Source organism: Carettochelys insculpta, chromosome 16 (genome assembly GCF_033958435.1).
Source record: "Carettochelys insculpta isolate YL-2023 chromosome 16, ASM3395843v1, whole genome shotgun sequence".
Taxonomy (NCBI): Eukaryota; Metazoa; Chordata; order Testudines; family Carettochelyidae; genus Carettochelys; species Carettochelys insculpta.
The window spans coordinates 30,362,709-30,379,605 of record NC_134152.1 but is presented as its reverse complement, the minus strand read 5'-3'; the positions used below and the strand labels follow the sequence as shown (position 1 = coordinate 30,379,605).

At 42.6% G+C, this 16,897-nt stretch overlaps 1 protein-coding gene across 2 annotated transcripts in view; it reads right to left on the bottom strand.

Moving 5' to 3' along the window:
• Positions 1 to 662: 662 nt before the first annotated feature.
• Positions 663 to 16,897, bottom strand: part of WIPI2 (WD repeat domain, phosphoinositide interacting 2) — a 45,387-nt gene continuing 29,152 nt past the window's right edge. The window contains exons 8-12 of one of the 2 annotated variants that reach the window (XM_075010564.1): positions 11,928 to 12,035; positions 10,818 to 10,982; positions 9,149 to 9,256; positions 7,567 to 7,697; positions 663 to 5,587 (exon numbers count right to left, since the gene is read on the bottom strand). In XM_075010564.1, coding sequence (XP_074866665.1) covers positions 5,427 to 5,587; positions 7,567 to 7,697; positions 9,149 to 9,256; positions 10,818 to 10,982; positions 11,928 to 12,035 — 673 coding nt within the window. In that variant the 3' untranslated portion in view covers positions 663 to 5,426. Of the gene's footprint in view, positions 5,967 to 7,566; positions 7,698 to 9,148; positions 9,257 to 10,817; positions 10,983 to 11,927; positions 12,036 to 16,897 lie in introns of both variants that reach the window. The other variant, XM_075010565.1, reaches the window with a different exon arrangement.

The following is a 16,897-nucleotide window of genomic DNA, read 5'->3' as shown; positions in this document are numbered from 1 at the left end:
ATCCCAAGCCCTCATCTCCAGCCCCCTGCCCTGAGTCTGCACCCCCCTGGCATTTCAACCCTTTGTCCAGAGCCCCCTCGTGTTCCCTGAATCCCTCATTTCTGTACCCCTAGACCTACACCCCAAAGCCTGTATCCTACTGCTGCAGTCCAGAGACCACTCCCGTACCCCCAATCCCTCGGCTCCAGTCCCCAGCCCTGAGCACCCCCCTGCATCCCAACTTCCTCATCCCCAGCCCCACCTCAGAATCTGCACCCCAAGCCAGAGCACTTCCACCAACCCCAAGCCAGCCTGGGGAAAATGAATGAGCACGGGTAGGGAAAGTGGGTGACAGAGGGAGAGGGAAGGTGTCGGGTGGGACCTCTGAGAAAGGGCAGGGCAAGGGCGTCTGATTTTGTGCAAGTAGGAAATTGGTAACCCTACTGGGAGGTGAAAGTTACCAGTTATCCTTGCATGGTTTCACAACCATCTCTGCAACATTTCATAAAAGGTAAAACTAACACTGATGGTGTCCCTTGACAGCAGGTACTCAGCAGCATTGGCTGCACCTCTACCCATTACAGCTCTATCAGAATTCGTGCTCTTCTCTTTTATACAAAGTCATCTATGGTGAAAGAGGCTCTGCTTTCACATAGCCAATGAATACAGACACAAAATACATATCACGACACAGGTTTAATTTCTGAAGCAATTATAAAATTTGAACAGCGATGGGTTAGCAATAAGAGCTGGACACCTAGTAGTGTGGAATGTTACTTGTGAACAGATTTTTCCATCAACAGTCATCCAATAGAAGTGTATTAGCAATGCAGGATGCAGCTTCCACCAGGTGAGGGGAAGCCAATCGGAAAGGGAAAAATTTGACTGGGTGGAGAGGGCTGAGAAAGACTGACTCCATTAAATTCAGTAGCTGGGGATTAGAGGCTGAATCCCTGCACGAGCTACTATCAAATTCCCCACCCGCCCACAAATGAATCAATGTCTTTAAAAAGGATGTAAGGAACAATGTGCAGTTACGGCAACTATACAATCAACAGTATAGAGACAAGACACCCACGAAGGACAAGGAAAAGTTGCTACTTGGAAGCCAGAGTGAAAACCCGTTGTCTGCGATTTTACGGAGATGGATTGTGCCAGCTAAGTATTAAAGATGCTTAAATGAAATTGCTAAGTGCCTTCAATTGTGAAATTGCAATTTGAAGTGAGTTATTCACAGACCCGGAGCCAGACTCCCTTGCTTGCAAGCACTTTCCCAAGGGGCATTAGCATCTTAAGAGTTTAATCTCCTTTCAACATATGGCGTTACTCCCAGCCACGAAGAATTATGCTTGAACATCTAGAGAAAACACTGAAACCTTGACCTCAAGTACTAATAGGTTAAATCAAAACTTTAGTGCACTATTTGCAGTTGAATTTTAACCATAATGGGTAAACTTCTAAAGCAGTTGGGGTTTCGAGCTGTGCAACTGCAGTGATTATGACCACAGACAACGCTCTGGAGGGTGGGAGGACCTGATTATTCCCCAGACAGCAACAATTGGTTTGCATATAAAAGAGAAAAATATGCAGAGTAGCTGAGGTGACCTTCTAGGAAAGAAATTCTAAAACCTTATTACACGTTATCTTTTGGGCAAATGCCAACATTGGAACCAAGGAAGCACCAGTGAGATTTCCAGGAGAAAAAACATTCTGCTCATCAGAATCACAATCCTGGTGATTTATTAAGTGGCAGTAACTTCTCCAACTGGTCTCCCTTTATTCTTTCCCTTCTTCTGGAAACTCCTGTTGTGAGATAGCTAAGGAAACAGCATCCAGTTTGTACTTCTACTGACGTTTATTTGAAATCTGAAGCAATTTTTTCAAAAAAGGCTATAGCTTTCCCCATATGCCTGTATGGAAATTTAGCCCTACTGTATTAGTCCTCAGAATGCCTCATTCCAGCTCCCATTCAGCAAGATGCTTAAGTCTGAACCCAACTGATTTCATTGGGACTACTCATAGGCTTCAATGCCTGGCTCAACTTGGACCTTAGCGAAAAAGCAGCAGCTTTTATGAACTCCCTGCAGGATTCTACTTTGCTCTCTCACCCTCTCAACCATGCCCAGTTGCTTTTAATGGCTAGATTTATCTACTATAAGAGCAACGTTACAGGGAGAGTCCAAGGCAGGCAACACATCTTCTGTTCACAACAAAACAAGATTAGCAGAACTGACGGACTGCAAGCAGATGCGAATCACACTTACTATCTATGTACACTAACAAAAGTATGTGAAATGCTGCCTCTTCTCTACCTATGGTACTCAGTGGGAACTGGTAACATTAGAACCTACTAACATTGGAGTTTAGACCTCCAAGTCTATACATACATTGTTCTTCCCCGCCCCCACCCCAATACAGCATCTTTGGTTATACACTTCGCCACGTACTGACCTTTCCCCCCCAAAAGCTTTCCTGTTAAAATTAAGCCTTTGATTTAAAAATGTATAGCTGAGAATATCTTGCCCATTAGAATGCTAAAATCACACCAGGAACTCAGGAAATTCACAGTTAAAGGTTTTAACACCACCTGCCGCGTGGAGTAAAGCAATTCCAATAGCATGCTCCTTGGTCATATGAGGATACATAATGGAAGAGTGGGATGTCACTATAAAGCAGGTCCTTAATACTTGAGATTAAGCCCTATGCGGAAGAGAACTCCTAAATTTGGCTGCAGCCAGTTACTGCTGATCATGTTCCCACTTCGGTTAGTGCAATGTTGGAGATCTGTGCAGGGAATGGAACAGGAGATGCAATGAACATGTCGCAGTCCCTGAATTCACACGACAAGTGGTGACTGACCTAAGAGACAGGACCAGGTAGGAGATATGGGAGTCACATCTTGTCTGATAGAAAGGTTGTCAAGCAGGGCCTGCATGCAAGCTGACTCCTTCCCTTTGGGATAGAAGCAGAAGCCAGCCATCCCTGTATTCTAGAATCAGTAATCAGGAGGTGTGTGGAGTGGTTTGGATACAGACAGATCTCTTGAAAGTGGCTCCTTTGTTCCCTCCATTGGACAGGTAGATACAATAGTGATGGGATAAGCTGGGCTCTCTGGCTCATAGGGGGATGCTGGAGGAGTAAGAATTTCCCCTGGGCTGCACAGGAGGGTCAAGATTCTAGAAATTATCAACTTCAGCTGTAGCAGAATTGTGAATGGGAACAGAGCTAAGGTTGGTGTTGGAACATTAACTATGGATGTGCTGACAGGTGTAAGTGTTGTACTCTAGCACTAACTTTTTACAAACGGGCAACATTGACAGGAAATTCCCTTAGTTTACACTGGAATGGAGGGAAGTATTTTTGAAGCTGTTACAAATCAAAAGTTGTAAAGCTTGTACATTTTACCAGACCTACGTTACATCAGTGGTGCTCGTGATTGCTTATTGCAAGCTCTTCCAATGGAAATAAATTTTATTTCAAGCTTCCAAATGGGTTACCAAAACTGGCATGACCAGAAACAAAACTGAAGTCTCTCGATAGCTATAAGGCTATCCACAAAAACTGCTGAGCTTGTATTTGCTCACATTTCAGGCTTCCCTAAAGTTGTAAGTTCCACAACAAAGCCCCTGGAGGTTCACAAATGGTACTAAATTTTATTCCTGGGACTTAGTTTTCTGACAGAGCCTGAAGTTCAGAGTTAATGAGATATCAACATTTTAGACAAAATATACTAACAGGAAAACTACTGAAGAAGCCCAAACTAGTTGCTCCATTCAATGTAACCAGAACAACGAAGGGCTCTGGAAGTGGCTAGAGGCAAATCAGATGCCTTTCCCACTACAGGAGAAGGATTGGAGGGTTGGAAAAGAATCATGAAGATTCTCTTCCAGGAAACTGATTTGACTAACAAAGCTATAATGACAGCATCATTACAGACAAGTGTGTACGTAATTGGAGTCTTTGGCAGGGGCTACCACTGTCCTCTGTTCCCTTAAAAGAGGCGCTGAGCTACAGGGACAAACTGTCACTACCAGCCCTGATTCAAAAGAACATATTGTAGCAAATCCTAAATCTAACCAGCACCATGGTTTTATATGATTGGCAAGAAACTTAGATTGGAACAAAAGGGGAACAGAACCAGGAGTCTCCTTGAGTGCTTTCACAAATTTGTTTGGGGTTTTTGGTTTGTTTTAAAGAGGTGCCAGAGTGAGAGATGGGTCATCAGTTTCACTATCTGAAAGATAGAGGAGGCTTAAAGTTAAGGAAAGCAACACTCACACTCCAAAGGATATACAAATCATTTTGCTCACCTAACATATTCAAGATTTAGCAAAAGGCACATTATAAATAGATGGCAGCATCATGCTACCTTGACGACTCCTAGCCAGGGTCACAGCAGTTCAAGAAGAGTCATTCGAGAGCTGGCCAAAGGGTAATCATCCCTTTCCATGTACCATAAGTGCTTTTCAAGCTGCTGGAAATGGAGACAACACGCAAGGCAAGTTAGCCATCCAATGAACCCTTGAGAGAAGATTAGGAACTCTCAAAACTCTTGAGTGGATAGTCATTTCTATTTACATCAGCATTCCACAATTTCTGAACCATCACTACTGAGTAAGGATGCTCAGATCTAAAGTGGACGTAGACAAGGAAAGGCAAGAGGAATGTTGTATCTTCCCAATGCATAACCTTAAGGCCATTTAAAGAGCAGGGCTGATAGACTCTGAAGTGATCTCCATCTAGTCCCTGGTGCAAAAGATGCTGGCCTAGCTCTGAGGGATTAAAGCAGGTAAAAAATGAGAGATTATTGCTGCTCTGACTGGGATATAACTGATCTAACGGAGGGAGGAAGAAAGTGCTTTCCAAGTTATTAACTTGAAACACCTCTCCTAGGTCAGCACATTGGCCAACCTGGCTTGAAGACAGCTCCAAACAGCGAGGACAGAAGAACACGCATCAAAAACCAGTACATAACTACACCTTCCTAGCTTTACTTCCCCTAAAAGGTTTTCCAGTACAGGCACTTTCTGTATTACATATTCCTGGGGACAGAAGAAATTCCAGTCAGGAGTTGAGGGTACTCATACTGATTATACTGACTATACATCTGGTCTCCACTCAGAGAGCCCTAATATACTCAAATTCTGGTAGCCACCAAGCCAGTACACACTGAATCTGTATGTCAGAGACTGGTGGGACAGTGGAAACAGGCTTTCCATCCTAACAAATAGAACACTCCCACAAAAAAAGCAACATTCAGAAGGAATTTTAATTAACCGAATGGTTCAGGGAACGGGAGGTGGAAACCCAAGAAGCAGGACATGGCATCTTAAAGGCTGCATGTCAGTCATGAGGCAATGAATAGGAAACCATATGAACCTGTCAGTGCAGACCCAGCCTCAGCATCCAGAACCTCTTTTCTGCTCCTTCCTTATATATGCTAATTATTATATACATATATAAAAAAATACAAACTCGAGTGCGTTATAAAGTGGCTTCTCTCTCCTATGCTCGCTTGGCACATGAACGCATGCAAAGCCAGTGGGTTCCGAGGGCTGCACAAACAGCAGGTTTCGGCAACAAACAACAAAAATCCCAATCTCCTCCCCTGCGGAAAAAAAAAAAACAAAAGTAGGAAAAATACACACAGCTAAAATAGATAAGCAAGATTAAAAGCCACTGAATTGAAAACCATGTATTTGCCCCATGGTATAGAATAAGGAAAACAGCTACAATGTTTAAAACTGGCTTTGGAGTCTGTCATCCTCTCCCCCAACCTCATGCCAAAGTTCATAGCAGCATCACACGAGAGATTCCTCAGGAAATACGGGGCCAGTATTCTCTGCTTTACAAGTGAGTTCACAGCACAAAAGTTCAGTCAGTCCGCAGAATCATGGGGGGATGCTCGCTGTCTTCATCCAATCGCAGTGCATTGGTTTCATCTTCCAGGCAAGCTCCACCCACTGCACCCAGATCCTCTGTATAGGCTGCAGAGAAACAGGGACTGTGTTTGGGGATCAGTAGCAAAGACTGGAACTTGGATGCAAGAAAGCTCCTGATACACTCTGATAAGCTCAAGCATAAGACACTAAGTACAACAGCACCATTGATGTTCTATATCGGCTTTGTCACTAGATGGGAATTTTCTAAACCAAGATTTGCTGATGAGGTCATCATCAGGCTTCTGAACTGAAGCAGAGCTCACACCTCTATTCTGGGCAGGTGGATTCACAAGTTTGACCCTTTCCCCAGACATTGCTGCAGTCATCAACAGCGTTCACCCTGGGAAGATGAAACATGTGATCTCCATGGCTCAGTCTTATATAAGAACAGCCACGCTGGGTTAGACCAAAGGTCCATCTAGCCCAGTACCCCGTCTTCTGACAGTGCCAATGCCAGCTGATCCAGAGAGAGTGAACAGAACAGGTAATCACCAAAGTGATCCCTCCTGTCACCCATTTCCAGCCTCTGATAAACAGAGGTTAGCGACACCATTCCTACCAACTGGCCAACAGCCATTGATGGACCTGGCCTCCACGAATTTATCTAGATCTTTTTTGAACCCTGTTGAAGTCCTGGTCTTCACCACACTCTCTGGCAAAGAATTCCACAGGCCGACTGTGCACTGCGTGAAGAAAGCTTTCTGTTGTTAGCTTTAAACCTACTACCCATTAATTTCATTTGGTGAGCACTTGTTCTTAACATTGTGGGAACAAGTAAAAACATTTTCTTATTCACTTTTTTCCATACTTGTCTCAATTTTATCGACTTCTATCACATCCCCCCATAGTTTCCTTTTTTCTAAGCTAAAACAGCCAGGTCTTTTTAATCTCTCCTCATATGGCACCCATTCCAAACTCCGTATAATTTTTACTGCCCTTTTCTGAACCTTTTCCAATGCCAATATGTTTTTTGAGATGAGGCCACCACATCTGTAGGCAGTATTCAAGATGTGCATGTACCATGGATTTATACAGAGGCTATAAGTCTTCTGCCAGTATGCCACCCAAAAAGGAGTTGAGGGCACTCATACTGATTATATTAACGATATGCCCAGTGTCCACTCACTTCAGTGACTCTCATATACTCAAATTCTGGTCTCCACCAAGCTTGTACAAATTTAATCTGTATGTCAGAGACCAGTGGGACAGTGGAAAAGAACAGCACGACAGCAAAAGAAATACTGTGTTACTTTCCCCAACTCTTGCAAAACAGGGACTGCAGTCCAAATGCTGAGCAGAAGCCAGTACTAAGAGGTTTCCCAACACTATGCAAGGTTAACACAATGTCATCATCTAAGGGACACATTACTATGGTATCTAAGTACATATTGAGTTCTGTTCAATCTCGAGTTCCATCCAGACTGCACAGAAAGTAGCTCAGACAAACTATTTGTCCAGTGAAGACTCCAAAGTGGCTCTCAGCATCACTTAACAGCTACTCTTTCTCCCCACTATAACTAATGGAACAATGCTTTATCACAGGCTGACAGTGTTATAAAGGTTAAAATTTGAAAGAGCACAAGAAGCCAACTGGGACAGTCATCTTTAGAGTCATTTCCTCCTGGTTTTCCAGCGTTACCCTTACCATGTCTTGTGGGTGATGAAGGCACATAAGTACCTTTTGTCACAGCAGCACTATATGTTTGCGCAACTAGTGGCCGGTCATGCGACGCAGACTCTAAAATTTCATTGGCTGGCTCCATACTGCCATCCAACCTAGTGGGGATAATAAGGGATTAGATGAGCAGAAGTGGTTCAAGTAAATAGGAAAAATACAATTACAAGACCTCCACATTAGGCTTTCAAGAAAAATGTGTGCACGTAATATTTAAGATGTTATGAATGCCTTTCATCAATAATCACCTTTTCAGTCTCCAGTGTCACACAGTTCTTACACTGTGACCAAGAGGTGCCAGCCTTTCAGGAAATTGTAGAGAAAGCATTTGGTGGACTGAACTGCTAATCACGTATACTAAGGGCAAATAATCTAAATCAGAGTGGAGTAAAATATGGCCCGAGGGACACACCTGGCCTGCAGGACCCTTCCGTCCTGCTCCTGACCACCAATCAGGGCAGGTTAGCTCCAGGCCCCTCCCAGCTTCCCTCCCTGAAGCCTCTGCTCCTCCCAGTGCTTGGGTAACACAGATGCTGTGCTGTCAGCCCAGACACTTTGTGTGATGCAGCTACAAGCTTCAACCAGGTAACATGGCTGCAGCACCACCTGCCCTGGTGTTCTAAGCAGTGTGGTCAGGAGCTGATCAGAAGCCAGGGAGCAAGGGGGTTTTGATGGAGCATGAGGTTTTGGCAGGAGGAAGAGGGTCAAAAGGAGATGAGCCAGGAAGGGGAGCTAGATAGGAGACAAGGCTTGGGATCCTTGTGGGGGTCAGGCCACACCTAGTCTTCACTACCTAGCCCTCCATACAAATTCTGACCCCTCATGTGGCCAGAAAGTTTGCCCACCCCTGATCTAAGCAATGTCAAATGGATAACAAGACCAAACAGCGTGGAAGCTGATGCTAGATCAGCAATAGGCAACCTGGGCTAGTGAGTGGGCCACTTAAGCGTCCGTCTTTCATCTCAGTGGGGCGCAGGTTTGCTGTAACTGTACTTGCATAAATAGGATTTGCCACCTATGCTGAATGAACCATAGCAGAGCTCTGACTGGATGCAGAGGGAGTATACAGCTCTTACAGTCAAGTGTTGTGTGTTATCCGCGAACACCTCACTTCATGTGCCTTTGTTTTTTGTGTGTGTTACTTTAATAATACAATTAGGAAGAAAAAAAAGTCTATGCAGATGGAAACCAGCAGAATCTGGCAACCCTGAATATGGGTAATAGTAAACAGGATTACTTAATAGAACCATTCACCCAAGGAATGTGGTCGATTATCCAGGACTTGATTTAAAGATTTTTTTTCCCCGCCAAGACTGGATTGCTGCAAAACTAATGCTTAATGTAACAGTTACTAGGTAGGAACAAGCAAGAAGATTCTAAAGGTTACTTAATTCCTGCCACTGCTCTTAAAATATCAATACAAAAATGAGCTCTAAGATTTGAGTTCAGCAAGAGGAAATGAATTTTGGAACAAGAGAGATTTTTGTCAGTCCAGTCGTATTAGAAAAACAAGTGTGACGAAGCACTCAGTTAGGATCAAGCCTGGACTTACTTGTGCTGTTTCATTAGCGTGCACTCTCCTCCTTCTTGGGGGTCCAGGTTGTACATATAGAGGTACCCATCAGAAGCTCCCACCAGTAAGCGGGGAATCTTCTGGATTCTAGAAGAGATTAGGAGAGGACACTGAAAACCACATTTTAGACACGTGACGGTTTTATACCAGCAGAAAACAGTGGTTTCTAAGTGATCACTTTTCAATCACTTGCTCCTTCACTACACCTCGTAAGAAATCTGGTATCAATATGCAGGGGTCCCATGACAAAAATAATGTGCAGAATTCAGCAAAAAAATCCATTGGCATTAAAAGGGAGCCATCCACCTAAGTTTTGTACACATGAATTAACTCACCCTTGGAGGCAGTGTTGTCTAATGGCTAAAGGAGACAAGGAGTCAAGAGACATTGGTTCACTTACTGCCTCTGCTACTCACTTGCTGTGGCACCCTATGGCACTCAGTTTCACCATCTATCAAGGTAATATATGTCTCTACCACACAGACATGTGGTGAGAGTTATTTAATTCCTGCATAGAATTCTGAGATTGAATGAAATACTATTAAATGTAAAGTTTGCACAGATCTGCAAAAATGTATTAATTCTCCATAAATTTAATATTGCAGTTTATTGCTTTAATAGCTGTGTGAAATACTTCACATTTGGTTCAGACAGAATGAAGACTAAAATATGTGAAGTCATTTAAAAAAAAAAAAAAAAGAAGCATAAATACTATACTTTTACCCAAATTCCAGAGCTTTTCTCAGGAATGTGCCAAACCTGGAGTTTGTAATTACTTTTAAAGTATCCTAAATTAGATAGTCAGGACAGTCTACTGCAACATCTAAATACCAAATGTACTAGCATTTCATTCAGTACTAAGTGGGAATGTGTATCGTAGGTCTGAGCCTGTTTTAAAAACACTCTTCCCTTCACTATAAAGGATTTCTGGAAGCTCACAAAATCCTCTTTTAAAAAGAGCAATTAATTCCACAATCATCCTTCGAGAAACATCAAGCCTTCTATTTCAGCCGAGTTATGAGTAATTAGTTTTTACACACTGTTCCTAAGCATTAGGAAGCTTTGAAGTGGTTACCAAGTGATCGTCCAACCTTCTTGTGTTCTATACATTAACCACTTAGCTACAGATAAGACATGTGACCTGACATGCCAGACAAGCTGGCACATTGTCTTCACTTGTGTCCAATATGTTTACTACTTGCCACGTGTGGTAAACAGGATGCTGCATTTTGGCGAATAAGGCTCTGGAGCCACATGCAGCTCTTGGAGCCTTTAAATGGGGCACGGGGAGTGCCATCTGCTCTCTCCATGCACGCGCCCCACTGCTTGGCGGCAGAAGCGCATAGTGATGGTAGTCTTGGCAAGTTGCTGGCATTAAATCAGAATGGGGGGGAAGGGGCTGCGGGAGCCTGGCTGTGGGAGATGGGGAGGGCATTTATTTAAAGTGGGGCAGGGGCAAGGAGTGCCTGGCTTTGGGAGATGTGGAAGGCATTTATTTAAGGTGGGGAGGGGGCAGGGCTGTGGTGAATATGGAAAGACGATAACCACAAGTGCCTATTGGACACCACTGATCTACAGTCAATGTTTGCTTGCTTGACACCAGGCCTCGGGGGGGAAAAAAAACAAAAAATCTCATCTCCTTACTCACGTGGCAAGAGCACAGATGTTTTTGTGCCCACAGAAAGGCAGGCGGACTGTCGCAAAGGCTCTGCCCTGGTTGAACATTTCTGTGACTTGAGAGGGCAGATAGCTTGTGGAGGCCAAAAGCACTTTTCCAAAGTAACCCGTCCAGGTAGTGGGCTCTTCCTGAGGTCTAAAGTTCATAAGGAAGAGAAAGAAAAGTTGACTTCTATTGTGGACTTTGATATTCAAACAACCTGCTAGGGGAGAAAGGTGGCTAGCGATCTTTTTACTTTGTAAAACATAAAGGCTCTTTTCCCTATTTGCACCCTCCCTCTTAGAAATAACACTACTGATACATCTGGTATCTCCTGTTTTTGTTGGGCTTCTCCCTGGAAATCTCATGTACTATGTGTACTCTTCGACCTTTACTGAAGGGGTACAATGCTATATTGCTTTCTTTTCTATTTGTAAAATTGCATTACAAAGTATAAAACACAAAAGTTTAAGCAACTGGAATATAAAAGGTCTCTTCATCCTCAGTCAAGTTTCACTCTTGTTTATCTAGTGTAATAATTCAACTATTACCCCCAGAGTCTGTCTGAGTAAACAGAACACAACATCTGAATTTCCAATAAAGATCGTGCAGGAAAATTGAAAAACCTTTCTAGAACTCCTTTATGCATTATGGAGCAGCTGACAGGACACATCCAAATTCCCTTTGCAGGTCACCTTTGAAATGATAATCTAGAGAGTTAGTATGCTCCACTCTGTCACCCAAGCAAACCTACGCAGTTTAAGTTGCAGCCTTTTACAGCACTCCATGCATCTGAATGCCAGCGCTATGATACATGCAGGTGGGGGAAATGACTGACTTTGTATAGTACCAGGTACATGTGTAATTTTAATATATATGCGCCCCACATGCTTCTGCTAAGGGGGTTCCACTTTCTCATTAGCAGAAATACCCTCTTTACAGAGAAGAATGTGTATCTGAACAGGTGAATTAAGCCAGCTGATCCACAATTGTCCTGACATGCTTCTAAAAGCAAGGGATTTCGACAGAAGGAAATGTCTAAGCTATTAAGAATTCAGACTGTCAAATTAAGTCCATTTCTTGAGCATTGCTGAATCTTACTTTTCTTTCACAGTCTCGAGTTTGAAGATGTGCACTGTCTCCGTGTTACTGGATGCAGAGAGGAACATGCCATCCATGCTGAAGGCCAATGAGCAGATGCTTACACACCTAGAAAAGAAAGTAACTGCATGAATTTCTATGTACTAGTACTGTGCCACCCAGGAAACAGAGTATAATTAAGCAATATGGAGCTCATGAGTCTCATTTAAAAGGAGAATATTAGTTCCTCGCACTAACATTTAGGAGTCTGTCATTGACTATTTCTAGCCTTCTCAGTTATTAAACAGCTACATTGTGTAGGCCAGAAAAAAAAAAAAAATCAGGAAATGCAGCAGAGAGGAGGAAAAAGACAGCTCTTCTTGTTCAGCCTTGTATCAGAGAATTACAGAGCACTCACACCTAAGCCAAGACCTCCAAAGGATGTAGAGCCTATGTACACTGCCCCCTGTGAATCAGAAGAGGTAAAACAATCTCTAGAGAACATTCTGAATTCTTCCTGTTGAAATTTCCTGATTCACTCACAGAGAGACAGAATCTCAGGCTTCTGAGTTTGCACTTTTTTACTACTCACTGGATTTCAACTGGGAATTAGTGGGCATCAAAATCTAAATTCTACCTATCCATCTCTGCATAAAGCTGAGTGCAACTACACGGTTAAGTATCACAGGAATGGCAGTATTATACCAGTGACATATTGAAACCAAAATGGTTAAAGAGATCTGAAGAAGCATGAAAACAAGCTATCAACTATTTACACCTTCTTCTGTTGTGAAATCCTAGTGTGCCTCTAACATGAACTTGATGGCCTTTGCGAAATGAGTCTCACAGACTCAAGAGAGGCAAAGCACTGAATGAATCACAGAGACCAAAACACTTGAATCAGGTCTTTTCAATACCTATTCTACTGTTTTATACTATAGATTAGTGCAGCCACACATAGTGCCATAATCATACCAGATACTTTACAGCCGTCGACCTGTGTCAAATAAGTACCTGCACCAATAAAATTTCTAATCTAAAAGCAAGAGGAAGTACAATACTGCCTGGCACACTTTGGAAGGGAAGGGAAGGAAAGGGAGGCAGGCTAGTATACATTCTACTGAAAGTTATTCCAGACATACTGAATAGTAGGAAAACAAGAGTGGGTGAAAGATTTTGTGAGGCTGACAGACTCAGTGCCAGCTCTTTCCAAGATCCCCATGTCTCAACTGAGCAATGGTTACCATACAGTTGGAATTGCCTTGGCTCACCTGTGTGTTCATATGGTTAAAATAGTTATTATAAGAATGGGTTCAGCATTTGGACTTTACTGAATGCTTAGGTGTTGCTGCAGGTATTGGATTTTGCTTATAACAATTGTATCCATATTGCAAAGCAATATTTAGGGCCCTACCAAATTCACACCCATGCAAGAAACAACATGGACCATGAAATCTGGTGTCCTCCTATGAAATCTGACCTTTTTGTGTGCTTTTACTTTATACTATACAGATTTCACAGGGGAGACCAATGTTTCTCAAACTGAGGATCCTGACTCAAAAGGGAGTTGCAGAAGGGTCACAATGTTATGTTAGAAGTCACAGTATTGCCACCCTTACGCTTCTGTACCGCATTCAGAGCTGGGCAACTGAAGAGCAGTGGCTGTTAAGGTTGACCAGATGCTCAGTTCTGAAAGCAGTGCCTTACCTTACTTTAGCACTGCCGCTGGCAACACCACACCTATGTCGTCCTTACTTCTGTATCACTGCTTTCAGAGCTGGATGGTCAGAGAGTGGAATCTGCTGACTGAGGACCCAGCTCTGCAGACCACTGAGACCAAACACATGACAACACCATGCCCTGCCATGCCATCCTTGCTTCTACATTGCTGCTAGATCTGTCTTCAGAGCTCAGTTCCAGGCTAGCATCCACCACTCTCCAAGCCGCCCAGCTCTGAAGCAAATGCTGTTGTGCCACCCAGGAAACAGAAATCACCAGATAGAAGAGATAGACCTGTTACTGGGAACAGTTAATCTTCAACAGAAAGTGTTATATCGTTCCCTACAGGAATGGTCCATGAATACCAAACTGACTATCGTGAGACGTTAAGAGGACAAAATACATTTGTTGCTTCTCTCTCCCATCCCACCCCTGTAAAGATGAGTCCTGCAAGTGGACTCCTCTGAGAAACTGAATTTGAACATGGGAGGAGAGGGAAGCAGCTCCCAAACAAAAGGCACTAGGTACCTCTATGCAGCTTGGATTCCTTGAGGTCAGGTTTTTCCAGGAATATGCAAGAGAACCTCAGCTGCTTAGCCCTGAAGACCATACAAGAGTTAGCTGATTATGGAAACTCCTATTAGGCTTTTGAAATGCATGACTGTAACTCATCTGTGTGTATGTATTTTCCTGTTTTAACCATGTAAAATAATTCTGTGGTTTCCTTTCCCTATTTAGGGATTTTTCATATAGCTTTTTATAGGACTGACTACAAGTATTGTCTTTGGTGTGAGAGGTGGTGTGCTGTTACAAGGAGGAGAGAGAAAAATTGTTCTCCTTAACTTCTGAGGGTAGGACAAGTAGTAATGGACCTAAACTGCAGCAAGGGAGGTTTAAGTTGGATGTGAAGGAAAATTTCTCATAAGGGTGGTTATGCATGAGAATAAATTGTTTAGGGAGGTTGTAGAATCTCCATCATTGGAGATATTTAAGAGCAGTCAGATAACATGTATCAGGGTTGATCTAGGTGGTGTTTAGTCCTTCCATGAGGGCAGGTACTGAACCTGATGACATTTTAAGGTCCTTTGGGATTGGAACAATCTGAATATTGACGAGATTCTTAAAAGTAAGGGACCATTTATCAGAAAGGTAGTAGGTTCCATCTACCTCAAAGGTATGCTCATCTGGATAACTAGATCGGTTAGAATACCAAAGGGGAATATGTGACTCCATGTTAAAGCTGTTCTAGTACCTAAGGAGTTTATATTTGATAAATCGTTGGTGAAATCTAAGTATAGAACTCACAAGTACTTTGGGGCTTGTGCCCTGCTTCCTAGCAGTCTGCCCTGAGGTTGGGGCTCGCACCCTTGAGTCAGTGCAGGCAGTGTAAGACCTATGAGGCAGAATTCAGAAGACAGGCTTGAGTGGTCTGTAAGGGGGGCTGTTGGAAAAGATGAATGAAGAGATGTAAGCAGAAATGGTGTACTGAGGGCTTTGCAGAGATGATCTGACAATGTGGAAGGAGGGTGTCTTTTCAGAGATCTGTGGTTGCAGAGAGATGGTCAGATCAGAGAGAAACAAAACTATCTTCCCATTTGAATATACAGAGACAAGGAAAGAGTACAGCATGGGCAAGTGAAGGCTAGAGGAGAAGATTACAATTGCCAAGAAGGGAAGTTATCAGAGCATGAACAAGTATCTTACTACTGACAAAGGGACACATTTTAGAAATGTTGGTCTGGAAGGGAGAGTTTGCAAAAGGGAAGAAAAAAAGAATCAAAGAGGTCACCAAGATTGAGCCTAGGTGGTTGAGAGAGTGGTATCATCTTATCTGGGTTTTTATCTGCCAACACTGCCACACAGATTTCTGCTGCCATCTAGTCTTTGTGGACATTCTCAGTTTAAAATGAAAAAAGAAAGCAAAAATTTACATTTTTGAAAATATGCTCATTGAAACTAGTAGAAACCAAACGACCCTCTGAGAGATCTATAAATAAGTGCTTTTTGGTTTACAGTCAGTTTCACAAAAAAAGTACTTCTAACCTTGAAAAGTAAAAGCACTCAACATGTATTTTGAACATTTTGGAAGGATATCAGAGCCTTCAATCAATGTCAAGTATAGCTAAAGGTTAAGCACAAGACCTTGCTTGTCACTGCTGTAAAAGGCAGAGTATATATACATAACTGATCCATTCTCTTAAGTTAGAAGCTTCTCGTAACACTGGCAAACAAGCAAAAACCTGCTTGAACACATTTGAGCTAATAAGATATGAATTTGTTATTATAAAATACAGTTGTGTAGGTGGAGAAGTCTGAGGAAAAGGATTGTTCCTTATGGCCGCTTGCTTCTGAACTCCTGATGAAACTCCATAAAAGCAGACTGTCACCTATTCATTATTAACGATAACTGGAAATTGAATGAGATTTAAGTACAATGAAAAAAATCAAAGCTATAATATTAAGATTTTGTAGTTTATGAAAACATCTATAGATCTCAAAATTAGATCCTCAATTAAAGCCAGATTCCAGGACGATTTCCACCCTTGTCCTGTTAGGCTAACCACTGAATAGCTAACAAGTAGATCTGAAAAGAATTTAACTCCATCCTTACAAATACTCAAACTCATGAAAGATACACTGCATAAAAAACACCACTTTCATTCTTCAACATAAAATTCCTAAGTGGTCAATTTACACTTCCGCTGAAACAATATTCAGATGACAGCTAAAAGGTGTATGTAGTAGTAATGAGGCTCACTCAAGGTAGATGGATGGACCAGCAGCAATCAATCCAGCAGGGTTGATGTACTGAGTCCAGAGACTTCATAAACTGACTGCTGATCACTGTGTCGACTGTGGTACTTCACCAGAATGAGAAGCACCAGGGGAGTTGATGGGAGAGCATCTCCTGTTGATACACCACAGTGAAGACACTGTGGCAAGTAGACCTAATATGTTGACTTCAGCTTCGTTATTTATGTAGCTGAAGTTGTGTAACTTATATTGATCTCTCCACATCAGGTAGACTGGCCCTTAAAGTTTAGTGTGGTTACTCTCCCCACCCTAAGATTTTGCTCACCACTCAGCAACACCCAAAGTCTCTTATGAAGAGAGCAGTTGCAGAAGCAATTCTAGTAACAAATTATTGTGAGGTGAAAGAGTACTGGTTTTCCTAAAGGCAGTAATGAACCATCACACTGAAAGGAGGTTACCAGGTGCATGTATTAAGCGTACACAGATGTCTAATTTTTAAAAAAAATAGATTTAAAAGA